Here is a 14,105-nt window from a genome sequence, read left to right as displayed (position 1 = left end):
TAAGAGCAGGGTGGCTTGGAAGCAGCCCTCGGCTGTAGTTCACGGACCCTGTCTGCTCTAAAGTAGATGTTGCCTGAGTGCCCCTGAGGTGGGTTGCTGGTGCCTGCCTTGCTGCTGTGAGCGCCACTGGTGCCCAGGACGGCCCTGCAGGGATGGCATTGAGTTCGCTCTCTGAGCCATGCTTGCCGGAGTCTGAGTGTGGGCAGTGTCTGTCACCTCCCCATTTCTCTGCTCATGTGTTTCTCATTCTTCCCCCACCACCCTGGGGACTCAGCAAGAGTGCAGCTTGCCAGGTCCTCCCACTGCAGCCAGGGCCTGGGAACCTGCATTTAGTGGTATGTCCCTGATTCTCGAGCAGGTGCTCCCAGGGTCTCTGCGAAATATCATTGACAAGGGCTGTGGCAGGGAGAGAACATCCAATTCCACAGGGTCCTGGGAGCTACAGCCTCAAACATCTATCAAAGAGCTTTTGTTTTTAAAAAGAACAGCTGCCATGTGAGGGTTCATTTCAGTGATGCTGAAAACTGTGAAAGAAAAAAGCATCTCAGAGGATGAGCACTGGGGGCTCTGAAAATGAATCACAGGCTACACGGTGGGTGGTAGGCCCCACAGGCGTGCGGAGGAGATGCAGCCATTTATTGTGAAGTTGGGAAGCCGGTGGGGAACGGCCTGTGCAGCCCGGCACATTTGGGGGAGAGTTTGGGGCATTTGCCAACATGCATGGTGATGCTTCTGAATTGTCTGAAATGAAGATGATAATGGATAAGAACGAGAAAAGTGAGAGCTAAACAACCGCCTTTGGAGGACAGCACACATGGAGTCAGCATCGGTGTGCGTGCATCCGTGTGTGCATATCTGTGTGTGTACATTGGTGTGTGTGCACTCATCCATGTGTGTGCATATCTGTGTGCATCTGTGTGCGTGCATATCTCTCTGCATCCGTGTGTGTGCATTAGTGTGTGTGTGCATTGGTGTGGTGTGCACGCATCTGTGTGTGCACATATCTGTGTATATGCATCCGTGTATGTGCATATCTCTATATGTGTGTGTGTCAGTGTGTTTGCATATCTCTGTGTGACCCTCTGTGTGTGCATCCGTGTGTGTGCATATCTCTGTGTGTGTGCATTGGTGTGTGTGTATGCATCCACGTGTGTACATGCCTCTAGTGTCTCCAGCAATCAAGGCAGAACAGCAGCCTGAGGCCAGCAGATCACGGGCAGGTGGGCTTGGCTGAAGAGAGAGAAGGAGGCTCAGCTGGGCTGTCTGCCTCCAGGACAACCGCGGCATTCCCCTGCCCCTCTGTCCAGCGCCTGTCTGCCTCTGCATCTCATCTTTTCGATTCCTTCTCTGTGTCTCTATTAAGCTCTTTGAATCTTGGAGTCTCTTTGAGTCTCTCCATGTCCTCAGAATCTCTCCCTCAGTCTCTCTCTGTCTCTTTGTCTCTCTGTTTCTGTCTCTGTCTCCCTCCCCACCTCTCCCTCCCTCCCATGCCCTCCTCTACCCCGTGAACTGCAGAAGAATCGATGGGATTTTGTGCCAGGACAGTTCTACACAGCCTTGGCGTTCTCTCCAGGGGGCAGGGCTGCTAGGCTAGGGAAATGGGGCTCGCAGGAGGACGCCTGGGCGTGGCTCTGAGTGCATGAGCTTTTGCAGCCACTCGATGTACTGGGAGACCCTGGTGTACACCCCGAAGTGGCCCACGGCCGCGCAGCCCTGGCCCCAGCTGACGATGCCTGTCAGGTACCACGTGCCCCGGTAGCGGGTGGCGTGTGGGCCTCCACTGTCCCCCTTGCAGGAGTCCCTGCTGCCGTCCGAGTAGCCGGCACAGAACATGTACTCCGTGATATTCGGGGAGGCTTCCGCCTTCCGTGACTGCTGCAGGCAGTCCTGGGTCATCAGCCGGGGCACGTTGAGGGCCATGAGCTCCAGGGCTGTGGCACCACGGTCCAGCAGCTGACCCCAGCCGCTGACCAACGAGAAGCGCACGAAGGCCAGCGTCCTCTCGGAGAACGTCCGTTCGGGCAGGCAGAGGGGCACCACATGGTCAGTGAGGACCACGGGCCGCTGCAGGCGGAGTAGCGCGATGTCGTGGTTGGTGGCGCCCAGGACATACGTGCTGGGGATGATGACCTGTGCCACCCGCCGGCTCTGCTCATCCCCTTCGTGCTCGCTGAGGTCGTGCTCGCCTGGAAGGAGGGAGCTTTGCTCAGGCCCATCCCACTACCTGCTGCCTCGCCCCCTGGTGCATGGGGACGGGCTGTGGCCATTTCTAGGTCTGCAGGGGCTGCAGTCTCCTTTTGGGGTGAGGGGGGCCTGCATCCAACCCCAAGGTGACCTGGCCAGCCTGCCGCAGGTGGCAGCCTGTGGCTCATGTGGGGACGTGTGAACTGGGGTGAATCTGGGGCCTGGGTGTTGAGGTGGGGAAGGGGTGCTGCGACCTGGCAGCTGGGGGGGCAGGGCGTGCCCTGATTCTCCACAGTTCTTCCCAGCCAAGTGCCCTCCTGGGAATGTTCATCTCACCTGTAAACCCAGTGAGCACAGTCCCTGCCACCCAGTGGTCCCACGAAGCCCTGGGAGTTGCATCCTCCTATGGGCTCTTGGCCAGGTGAGGCAGGATGGGCAGAACCCCCGTCTTTTACCATTTTATTTGGGCATGGGAAAGTGGCTGAGAGGACGGTGGCCACAGCAGTCATGCCTAGCACAGTTGCTCCCCTTTTGGAGATGTCTGTCTGTCTGTGGAAGTGACAGCACGAAGCCCAGAGCCGCGGCCCCTGAGACACTTGAGAGCCGTGGTCAGACAGGGGAGAGTGGCGCCTACTCAGCACCATCGTCAGACGGGAGAGCGGCGTGTAACCAGCACAGCAGTCAGATGGGAGAGCAGTACCCACCCAGCAACGTGGTCAGACAGAGGAGAGTGGTACCTACCCAGCACCGCGGTCACACAGGGGAGAGCGGCACCTACCCAGCACCGCGGTCAAGTTCCTCCAGCTCTTGATTTTGTCGAAACAGTGGGCCGCAGAGATCACCCAGATGGTGTTTATCAGGGTCCCTCCACACAGCTGAGCTCCATTCACCAACAACAGGACCTGGGCGGGGGGACAGGAGGCATGGAAGTCACATTACTGTCATTGTTTCTCTGATGACTCGCCCTCCCGGGCACGCCAAGGGACCTCTGGCATTGCACAATTTGTTTCTGAAATCCTGGGGTCTTTGCAGATCCCTCCCAGGCAAAGCTGCTCAGACCTGGTTCTGGGAGGCTGTGCCCCTCTCTAGCCGAGACGTGCTCTTGGGCACAGCCCAACAATACAAACGTCGCTGTGAGATTTCACTGTTCACCTCATGGGATCTTCACATAGCTTTGATCCAATGCTCCTGATTTTGCAAAGATCAGGCAAAGATCCCACCTCAAAGAGTAACAGTGAGGACGACGTGACAACTCGGGAGGGGCATCTCGCAGGGTTCTCTGCACAGGGTAGACCCTCAGCGAGTGTCGTCTTCTTTTCTCCTTCCTTGCCCCACTGAAAGCATGGGGGTGCAGCGAGCTGGAGGTTCTAGGTGGGCTGACTTGGAGCCTGGTGGCCTTGGGGCTGACCTGCCCATTTTCCCTTCCAGAGCTGTTGTTCAGCTCACATTCAAAAGGCTCCAAGACCCTCAGGGCTTGGAATCCTGAAGCCAAGGGAAGCCTTACCTGCCATGGACACTCCCCTTTGGGGCACACCCTGCCCCCGACAATTCGGCCTTGGGGTTTGCTGGCATTTCTTTTTTCCAGAATAGGTATTTTTCCACATGGATATTCAACTGTGTAAAACAAAAGTCAGAAAGATGCAGAAATTTGTGAAGGATGAACGAGCCACTAGGAAAGATTCAGAAACATCCATCCTCTGAGAGGCCTTGAGGCCGAGGCTATGGGAGGCCCCCAGGAGCAGGAGCTGCCAGGGCCCAGGGATGGTGGAAGGCAGGGCCTCGGCTGGGCCTGACTGGTGGGGCTGGGCCATGAGAGGCCCTTGCGGAAGTGGCTGGCTGAGGAGACAATGGTCAGGGCTGGTTTTGGAGGAGATGGAGGGCTTACGTCTTAATATCGCCCTCTGCTCACTTTTCAGGGGGAAAATGTGTTGCTTGACTTTAGTAAAAGGTGAATGAAATTCTACCTAAAGATGAATCAACGTCACAAACAACTCTGTTGTTCTGATCCCACGCTTAGTTTTGATCTGCTCCAATCAAGGTCTTGGGCCAGAAAGAAAACCTGAGGAGGTGGCGGGCTGAGTCCCAGGCTGTGTGGCCAGGGTGGGCACGTCCACCTCTTCGAGACACAGTGGGCGTGGGGTGTCCCTGCCTTTGGAAGTGCAGCCCATTTGTTCCAGGCTGGTTTGGAGAAACATCCCATTTTCCCAGGAGCCTTTACAAGTTTTGGAATTCAGGGCGGGCAGCAGTCAGTACAGACACTGCCTGTGCCAAGGCAGATTCACGAACCCCAGCGGAGGTCCTGCGAGTGGGAGTTGGACGTGAGATAGAGCCTTGCTTGGCTCCCCTGGTCTGCCTAGCATGGGTAGGGGGCCTGAGGCCATTCAGGGACTGCCCCCAGGGTGCCCATCCTAGTCACTGTTGCTCTGGCCTGTGCCACCCTTGGTGCCCAGATCCTGCCTCACGGTTGGTCAGCGCATGGTTGGTGCTCAGATGTGGAGCCACCTCCACCCGTCTTTTGTCCAGTAAGAGAATCCGTAGTGGGACAGGGACTGGTGTCATCTGGGACTGGGACATGAAGCCTGGTCACCTGTGGGCATGCAGGACACCCCGTCTGCCAGCAGCGAGTACCCCTCGTGGCACCAACAGGAGCGCTTGGCACCCGCGTGGTCACTGCAGTACTGCTCACAGCCGCCGTTCTCGTTCACGCAGATCAGCTGGTCGTCCTTGTCTGCGGACAGGAAGGGGATACCCTGAGAGGGGCCTCTTTGGGTCAGTGAGAGCCAGCCCCGGGGGAGGCCGTGCCCTAAGTCAGCAGCGGCGTTCTGCCTGGAAGGGGCACTGAGCTGTGGGCGACAGAGCCTGAGCTGGGCACCGCCTGCTCCGTGGACTGATCCAAAGGACAAGGCCTGGATCAGAGGAGTCACATGTCTGAACAGCCTTGCCAGTCGGGGGCAGCGCTGGCTGCAGTTGCATTTGGGGGGTGCCTGGCTGGTGGGCAGTGGCCTCCAGGGTGACCACTCTTCCGAGCAGCTGATGGGAAGCTGAGGGGAGCCTGGGGGAAAGTGAAAGTCCCGTAGGGATGGTAAAAGTGTCCAAGGGACTTCCAATCAGAGACTCAACTGACGAGAGGACCAGAGCGCTGAGACAGTTCTCCAAGCTGGCCTCATGCCACCGTGAGCCCGCCTAGGGACAGTCAGTCCCAGCACTGGCCATGGGCTCAGACAGAAGCAGCAGAACTGGCAGCCCGACTTTGATTGATGTGGGCAAGGGCAGTGGCCCTGAGTAAGTCCAGGACTCCGGCGGGAAGGCCTGCCCTGCAGGATGCACACCAGGGCTGCTGGGCACCAGGGCTGAGCAGAGATCCCCAGACATTCTGGACCCAGATGACCAGCAGGAAGCCTCTCTCTTCAGCCTGCCCCACCTTGCTGGGCTCTCTTCTACTTAGAGAAGAAAGTGGCTGCTGTGGCGGAGAGCTCGTTCAGTGTGAGAATGTGGTCTTGGGTGGTCAAGGATGAGCTGCTGTTCCCAGGGAAAGGGTAGCCTTTGCCTTGGCTCCTGGGAAGTGATTGCTAAGCCCTTGGAAGGGTGACCACACATTTCCTGGGAAGTGATCGCTAAGCCCTTGGAAGGGTAACCACACATTTCCTGGGAAGTGATCGCTAAGCCCTTGGAAGGGTGACCACACATTTCCTGGGAAGTGATCACTAAGCCCTGAGGGAATGTTGGTGTTTACCCGGAACTTGGGCCATGCTGGATGGTCTAGCTGACAATGTGATGACGGCAGGGCCTCGGGCCACACTATTGGCTTGGCCTCTGGAGGGGCTGAGACTGAGGTCAGCCGCGTGGGTGGTCAGCTGGGTCTGTGTGATTGAGCCCTGATAAAACCTCTGGACACCGGGGCTCATAGAGCTTCCCAAGTTGGCAGAACTTCCCACGTCTCATCACACGTCTTTCTGGGAGAAGTGTCCACATGACCCCACAGGGAGGGGACAATGGGAAGTTTGTGCCCGGTTCCTCTGCAGACTTAAGTCAGCTTCCTTTGCTGTAATAAATGGTAACTGTGAGTGTATCCACTTCAGTGGGTTCTATGAGTCCTTCTAGTGAATTACTGAACCTAAGGGAAGTTGGGGGCCTCAAACTTTGCAATAATTTAATATTCAGATGGTAAACAAAACAAAACAAAACAAAAAACAAACAAACAAAAAACACCTCAAACCTTTGTAATGGAAAGTAGAGAAGGGGAAGTTTACCAAGTGGTGCTGCCTGGTGGGACGTGGAAGTGGGACAGGGACACAGGGACTCTCAGCTGGGCCATCTCGAGGGCTGAGAATTGCCCAGGGCCGGGAGCCCAAGGGGCCACTGAGTCTGAGAATTAGAACCTTGGGTCCCTGTCAAAGACCTCAGACTAGAAGGGACTTCAAGGTCACCTAGACCAAATTCCAACTGGGGCTGAGCCCAGAATGCCCGGTCCACACACCCCACCAGGTTGTGCACCCTGCAACCCGATTGGCCAGGTCACCGCTACCAGCTCCCCAGGGCCCTCTGCAAATATGGGACCCAAAGTGGGGCCTCACTCTTCTCACAGTTCCGGCCCTCGAAGGAAGGGAGGCAGAAGCAGATATAGGACTGGAGCTGGTCCTTGCAGGAGCCCCCATTCTGGCACGGATTTGAGGCACACTGGTCCCCATCTGTGGAATGGGCTGGCGTCAGTACGCTGAGGAGAAGGGTTGCAGGCAGGATTGGTGGCGATCATCTACTCACCACTGTAAGAAATCCAGAACAGCTTCTGAGGGAACAAAAGAGAAAGCCTCGTGAGCACCTTCACCAGCGCACCCAACGGTGAGCACTGGACAAACCACGAGCTGGGGTTGGGGAACTTGGACCTGGGCCTGGCGGGGTGAGCTCGGGAAGCCAGACTTTCCTGCAGAGCTGAGGTAGATTTCTTCCAATCTTGGCCCCTCCCCAGGACTTCTGAAACTATGGGTGACCACACATTTCCTGCTCCCAGGTCAGAACACCCGAGGTTCAGCCCTGACTCTTCTGTCGCTGAGCTGTGGACCTGGGATGAGGTACACAGGCTTTGAGCCACAGCTCCATCTCTGACAGGGTGGCCACACACACCGGCTGACACCGGGAGAGGGTGCAGTAGCAGATGCAAAATCTTCCACAAACAGCAAAAGCACTCCACAGAAAAAAGTGATTGCTGAAGAAACTGTTGGCCACCTAAACTTAAACTCACAGGGTGCTGTGAGAATACAACAGATGAGAAATGCTTTGAAAACTAGGTGGATAAAAATGCTAGGCATGACCATCCTCAATTTGCCCGGAAAGGGTCATGTTAGCCTTTGTCTCAGACAGCTGGACTTCCTGTGAGTGTGAGGCTTCCTGTGAGCATGAGGTGTCCTGTGAATGTGAAGTGTCTTGTGCATATGAGATGTGGTTCTCTGTGACTGTGAGGCATCCTGCGTGAGACATCCTAAGAGTGTGAGGTGTGGCGACCTGAGTGTGAGATAATCTGAGTGTGAGGGGTCCTGTGAGAGTGAGGTGTCCTGTGAGAGTGAGATGATCTGTGTGAGGTGTGGTGACCTGTGAGTGTGAAGGGTGCCTTGTGTGAGGTGACCTGTGAGTGTGAAGGGTGCCCTGAGTGTGAGGTATCCTGTGAGAATGAAGTGATCTGTATGAGGTGATCTGTGTGAGGTATGGTGACCTGTGGGAGTGAAGTGTGCCCTGTATGAGGTGTCCTGTGAGAGTGAGGTGTCCTGTGAGAGTGAGGTGCCCTGTGAGAGTGAGGTGATCTGTGAGTGGGAGGTGAGGTGTGATCTGTGAATGAAGTGTGCCCTGTGTGAAGTGATCTGTGAGGTGACCTGTGTGTGAGATGTCCTATGTGAGGTGACCTGTGAGAACGAAGTGTCCCCTGTGTGAGGTGATCGGTGTTGAGTGAGGTGATCTGAGTGTGAGGTGTCCTGTGTGAGGGAACCTGTGAGTGTGAAGTGTGCCCTGTGTGTGAGGTGATCTGTGTGAGCGAGGTGATTTGTGTGCGGTGACCTGTGGGTGAGGTATCTTATGAGTGTGACGTGACCTGTGAGTGTGATGGATGTCCTGTGAGGGTGAGATGATCTATGTGAGCTGATGTGTGTGAGGTGTGGTGACCTGTGAGAGTCGTGGGCCCGGTGTGAGGTGACCTGCGAATGTGAAGTGTGCCCTGTGTGTGAGGTGACTGTGTGAGGGGACCTGTGTGAGGGGACCTGAGAGTTTGATGTAACGTGTGTGAGGTGACGAGTGTGAGGTGTCCTGTGTGTGATGGGACCCATGGGTGTGAAGTGCATCCTGTGAGTGTGAGATGACCTGTGTGAGGGGACCTGTGAGTGTGAAGTGTGCCCTGTGTGTGAGGTGACTGTGTGAGGGGACCTGTGTGAGGGGACCTGAGAGTTTGATGTAACGTGTGTGAGGTGACGAGTGTGAGGTGTCCTGTGTGTGATGGGACCCATGGGTGTGAAGTGCATCCTGTGAGTGTGAGATGACCTGTGTGAGGGGACCTGTGAGTGTGAAGTGTGCCCTGTGTGTGAGGTGATCTGTGTGAGCGAGGTGATTTGTGTGCGGTGACCTGTGGGTGAGGTATCTTATGAGTGTGACGTGACCTGTGAGTGTGATGGATGTCCTGTGAGGGTGAGATGATCTATGTGAGCTGATGTGTGTGAGGTGTGGTGACCTGTGAGAGTCGTGGGCCCGGTGTGAGGTGACCTGCGAATGTGAAGTGTGCCCTGTGTGTGAGGTGACTGTGTGAGGGGACCTGTGAGTGTGAAGTGTACACTGTGTGAGGTGACTGTGTGAGGGGACCTGTGAGTTTGACATAACCTGTGTGAGGTGGCCTGTGAGTGTGAAGTGTGTCCTGTCCGAAGTGTCCTGTGAGAGTGAGGTGATCTGTGAGTGTGAAGTGTCCTGTAACAGTGAGGTGATCTGTGTGAGGTGTAATGACCTGTGAGTCTGAAGTGCACCCTGAGTGTGAGGTGTCCCGAGTGTGAAGTGTGCCCAGTGTGAGGTGTCCTCTGAGTGAGGTGATCTGTGTGAGGTGTCGAATGTGAGGTGACCCGTGAGTGTGAAGTGTGCCCTGTGTGAGGTGTCTTGTGTGAGGCGTCCTGTGTGAGGTGTCATGACCTGTGAGTTTGAAGTGCACCCTGAGTGTAAGGTGTCCTGTGTGAGGTGACCCGTGAGTGTGAGGTGGAGAAAGCCCCAGGTCCCCACACGCTTTTTCTCCCCGACATGTGCCCTGCGGAGGTGCCGCTGGTGGCATGGTGTAGGCCGCGAGCAGCTCCCCCAGGCCAGCTTCTCACCACGTCCCTTCTGTGAGCCGCGCATCCGTGATGCGCAGACTGCCCCGCATCCTTAGGGGATTGGGGGGCCTCCCTTGGGAAGTTAAGGGGGACACCCTAGGTGTGCTTTTCAAATCGTATTTTCTGATGTGAAAACCGGCATGCGCGGAGTGGCCGCGTAGGGAGAGCGTGTGCCTGGTAGGGTGTTCCTGGAAACGGGGAGGGAGGGGAATCGCCCAGGAAAGCAGAGTCACCCCAGGCGGAAAGCGACCCCCGCAGGAAGCGCAGTGCGGGCGCCGCTGCGTGTTCGCCGCTCACAGCCACAGCCGGAGAGACACAGGCGGCCCCACACGGCCTGGTCCAGCGCCGCCTGCAGTCTCAGCGGTGCGGGGCGCCCCGAGGCTGCGCTCACCGTCCTCTCCAGGTCCTTGAAGATCTCCCGGGCCTCCTCGAAGGAGCATTGCTCCTCCTTGCACTCCCTCTCCAGGGAGCCCGGCCGCAGCTCCTCCAGGAACGAGTTGGCGCGCCGCTGCCTGTGCAGGACGCCATGGGCTTCCTCCTGGGTTACGAAGACTGAAAAACGCGAGTTCCGTGAAACGCTCACCGCTTGCCGCGCCCAGTCCTCGGAGACCGCCCCACGGCCCTGCCCCACGCAGCGGGGGCATCGCAGTTTCCCGCCCCGTCCTGGGGGAGGGGAGCGGCGCTGCTCGCAGGCCTGGCTGGGCGTCCTCCCTGCGGTGCTCCTGGGGCGATCACCCCCCTCGCTCATCCTTCCCGGCCCGGCCTCTCCGCTTCCAGGGGCTGATCCCGAGGGCGCGCTCAGGGGCACGCGCGGAAGCTGGGCCGAAGGGGGCCGCGGGCGCCGCCGCATAAATGTGAGGCTGGGGGTTAATGCCGGCGAGGAGAAGGCGGCGCGGCCCGGGTGCTGGGCACCCGCCTGGGCCCACATGAACCGCGCGCCAACGCCGCCTTGGCGGTGCACAGCCGCCCGCGGAAATCCAAATCCCTCGTCTCCATCCGCACCGCGTCTCCGGCGGCCAGATCTGCCTTCCCCAAGCCCCGCCCCAGGGCGAGGCAAGCCCGTGCGCTCAGCTCCGAGCAGGCCGTTCTTCAGGACGCCCTGCAGCTGAGGGTCCGAGGCGCGGCCCCTGCCCGGCTCCCCCGACACCGAGCCCCAGGCTTCCTCGCCGGCTCTGGGCGGTCCTGGGCTCCTGCCGCCTCCCCCTCCTCCGCTTGGGGCCCCTCTGTGCCCTGCGACCCCTCGGAGCGCCAGACCTCGCGCGGATCCTCCTGGGGCCGGTCCTGAGAGCAGAGCCCCCCGCTGCAGCTCCTGGCCTCTCCGTAACCCCGACGGTTACTTGTAGGCAAGTAGGACCCCCGCTTTGCCCATGGAAAACGGGGTCGGCGAGGGCCAAGGGCGCCCAGGGCGAGGCAAGCCCGTGCGCTCAGCTCTGAGCAGGCCGTTCTTCAGGACGCCCTGCAGCTGAGGGGACCGTCTCCCGGGAGCTGTGAGCTGTGGGCACCACGCGGTGGTGGACGAGGAGTGACCCCGGGGCGGCCGCGCTGCCTGAACCCGCCTCAGCCCGCGAGGGGAGACTGGCCGGGCCGTGGGGCAGGCGGGATAGGGAGGCCCGGGAGGAGGCCGAGAGGACGCGCGGGAGGGGCTCTGGAGAGGCCGCAGGAGGCGCGTTCGGGAGGGACGACCTTTGCTGGGAGGACGAGGCCTCAGGTGGACGCAGGTGGCAGGTGGGCAGGAGCCCGAGTTCTGCAGGAGCGGCCTAAATCGGTTACTGAGCGCGGAAGAAGGGACGGAAGGTGGGCGCTACTGGGCCACGTGGGGCCGAGAGAAACGCCACCGTCTGTTTCCTTTAAAATCAGTTTCACACGTCCACGTCCCTAGAGAACCGGTCTGGCTTGGAAGGAGGCTGAGGATGCAGGCGGGGGTCACCAAAGAATCCAGGAGGTGGGAGCTCTTGGAGGCGGAGTCCTCAGGGGAGGTGCCCCGGGCAGCAGGAGTGGGAGGGGAGGCCCATGTCCCTGCAGTCCCCTGACATCCAGGCCCCTGGGACACTCACACTCCCGGGACACCCACGCCCCCAGGACACCCACACTCCCGGGACACCCGCTCCCGAGACAACCGCTCCCGGGACACCCACGCCCCCAAGCCACTCACGCCCCGGGACACCCACACTTCCGGGACACCCACATTCCCGGGACACCCACATTCCCGGGACACCCGCTCCAGAGACAACCGCTCCCGGGACACCCACGCCCCCGGGACACCCACGCCCCCCGGACACCCACACCCCTGGAGGCTGGCGTGAGCAGAGCCCCGACCGCCCTGGGATGAAAGCAGATTTGCATCAGAAAAGCTCTCAAGAACTGAGGCAAACCTGATGAATAACACAGGATTGTCTGGAAGGAGCAGGATTTAACAAAGAAGATAAGGTCACCTGCACCCCAGTCCCAGGGAAGGCTGAACTGGAGCGGTCACTTCCTCTTGAGCAGGGAACACCCTCCTTGGGGGGCACTGAGTAGCCACCCCGCGGGCTGGCTCCTTGCCATGGGAGGCCAAGGAGGTGATGTTGGCCCCCACTGGGCCCCGGGACTAAACCAGTGGCAGTCCCTGCTCACCTCTCTGAGGCCCTGGCTTCCACAGCAGGTCCTGTGTTTTCTCCTCCTGAGGCCTCAGCGACCCCGCCTGGGGCAGGAAGGTGGCTGGGGTCATAAGGCCATGTGTGAGCTGGGGCTGCAGCCCCACATCTCAGGCACTGTCCCTCACAGCCCACCCCCCTACTCGCCATCCCCACACGCCATCCTCATGCCCCATTTGCCATCCCCGGACCCACCCCCTCATGGCCCATCCTCCACACCCCACATGCCATCCCCACCCCCCATCCTCCACACCCCATCCCCCATGCCCCAGGCACCATCCCCCACACACTTGTCCTCCCCAGCCTGGGAGCAGCCTGGGAGCACCTCCCATACTCTGAGAGGCCCCAGACTCCCTGTGCTTGTCCAACCTAACAGGCAGGGGCCCATGGGGGCCAAGAAAGCACCACCCACTCCTAAAGTTCTTTGAAAAATAATCCCACCAAAGCCTGGGCTACTAAGAAGGGCCTCCCCTCCTGTGCCTGGATGCTGGTTTCTGGAAGGAAAACAATTGAACAGGAGCCACCAGAAAACCCTCCTGGTGAATGGGGGTGTCCAGAGCAAGGACGGGGTTTGGGAAGCCCGGGTCGGCTCCTGGATTTGCCCACTGCCCTTCCACCAAGTTTATGGGGAAAATCTCCCCGGACGCACCTGCAGCCAGACAGCCCTGAAGCCCAAGCAGAAGGCAGAGGAGCCCGAGGGCTTGGGAGACCATGATGAAATCTCTGCAGCGCTGCCTCTGCCTGTTGACATTCCCCATGGGACTGGCGGGCAAAGTTCTCTGCCTCCAAGGGCGACAGAGGGATGGGGGAGGGGGGGACAGAGGCGTCCTCTGAACACCCCAGCTGAGAGCTGCACCTGGCCGGCCAGTGGCCATGCATCCCCTGCTGCCCAGCTGCTGAGCTCAAGCAGGGAGGACAGGAGAAAGGTCAGGCGGCCCCAGCTGTGCTGCCAAGCGGATGGTTTTGTTGCCAGCGTGCAGGTGTTAAGGTGTGTGTGTGACACCAACACTTCAAATACGATCTAGAATTCCAAACCCCTAGGACATAGGAACGTAGGTTGGGAAACAGATTTAAACTGCAGATGAAAACTTGGCCCATAGCAATAATGCAAGTCAATTCTTGAGAGCGTATCTTGGGTGTGGATGTAAATATTTGAAGAGAGCCTCCAGGAGACCAGGCCAGCTAGGCCATTGCCTGCAAGGGAGGCTGGTTTCTTAGTTGAGCCACAGAGCCTGACTGAGAAGTGCTGGGAATAGGATCATTCTGGCCCTGAGCTGGGCAGCCCCACTCTGTTTTGACTGCAGGCAGCACCCCCATTCTCCAGCGGTCCACGTCTTACGTCTTTTGTTTGTTTTTGTTGTTGTTGTTTTGAGACGGAGTCTTGCTCTGTTGCCAGGCTGGAGAGTGCACTGGTGCAATCTCACTGCAACCTCCACCTCCCGGGTTCAAGAGATTCTTGTGCCTCAGCCTCCCGAGTAGCTGGGACCACAGGTGCACGCCACCATACCTGGCTAATTTATATATCAGCTATCCCTGACTGTGGTGCTGGGCACACGGGAGCTGTCTGGGGAGTGTGCGAGTCAGATATGTGCGACATCAGAATCTCCTGGGTGGTGGCTCGTGCCTGTAATCCCAGTACTTTGGGAGGCTGAGGACTGAGGATCGCGTGAGGAAAGAGTTCCACACCAACCTGGGCAACATAGCAAGACCAAACCTAGACAAAAAATTAAAAAATTAGCCGGACTTGGTGGTCAGTGCCTGTGGTCCCAGCTACTCAGGAGACAGAGAACCCGAGAGGCGGAGGTTGCAATGAGCTGAGATTGTGCCACTGCACTCAAGCCTGGGCGACAGAGGGAGACCCCGACTCCCTCCCTACCAAAGAATCTCCGTGCTCACACTTGTACATGAGCACCACACTCATGCAACCCAAACTCACGCCATACACATGCTACACTCA

The 14,105-nt window shown here is 58.6% G+C and overlaps 1 protein-coding gene across 4 annotated transcripts; it reads right to left on the bottom strand.

Annotated features, from left to right (window-relative positions):
- Positions 1-595: 595 nt before the first annotated feature.
- On the bottom strand, positions 596-13,555 carry F7 (coagulation factor VII). 4 transcript variants are annotated; one of them, XM_009192255.4, is made up of 9 exons: positions 12,798-13,555; positions 12,129-12,212; positions 9,907-10,067; positions 6,946-6,970; positions 6,759-6,872; positions 4,772-4,912; positions 3,689-3,798; positions 2,963-3,086; positions 596-2,186 (listed from the first exon to the last, which is right to left on the bottom strand). In XM_009192255.4, exons 1-9 carry the CDS (start codon positions 13,021-13,023, stop codon positions 1,591-1,593), a joined length of 1,581 nt encoding a protein of 526 aa, XP_009190519.2. In that variant the 5' UTR covers positions 13,024-13,555; the 3' UTR covers positions 596-1,590.
- Between the last annotated feature and the right edge of the window lie 550 nt (positions 13,556-14,105).

Source organism: Papio anubis, chromosome 15, assembly GCF_008728515.1.
Source record: "Papio anubis isolate 15944 chromosome 15, Panubis1.0, whole genome shotgun sequence".
In the NCBI taxonomy this organism is placed as follows: Eukaryota; Metazoa; Chordata; class Mammalia; order Primates; family Cercopithecidae; genus Papio; species Papio anubis.
This window is presented reverse-complemented; position numbering and strand designations above follow the sequence as displayed.

Excerpts from the sequence above, each read along its gene's own strand:
- F7 (XM_017951075.3), bottom strand. The coding sequence starts at position 10,443 with ATGTGGGCCCAGGCGGGTGCCCAGCACCCGGGCCGCGCCGCCTTCTCC. Across the intron at positions 6,873-6,945 it reads GTTCTGGATTTCTTACAGTG|ATGGGGACCAGTGTGCCTCA; the intron begins GTGAGTAGATGA and ends CCCATTCCACAG. Across the intron at positions 3,087-3,688 it reads AAGGGGAGTGTCCATGGCAG|GTCCTGTTGTTGGTGAATGG; the intron begins GTAAGGCTTCCC and ends CCCCCCGCCCAG.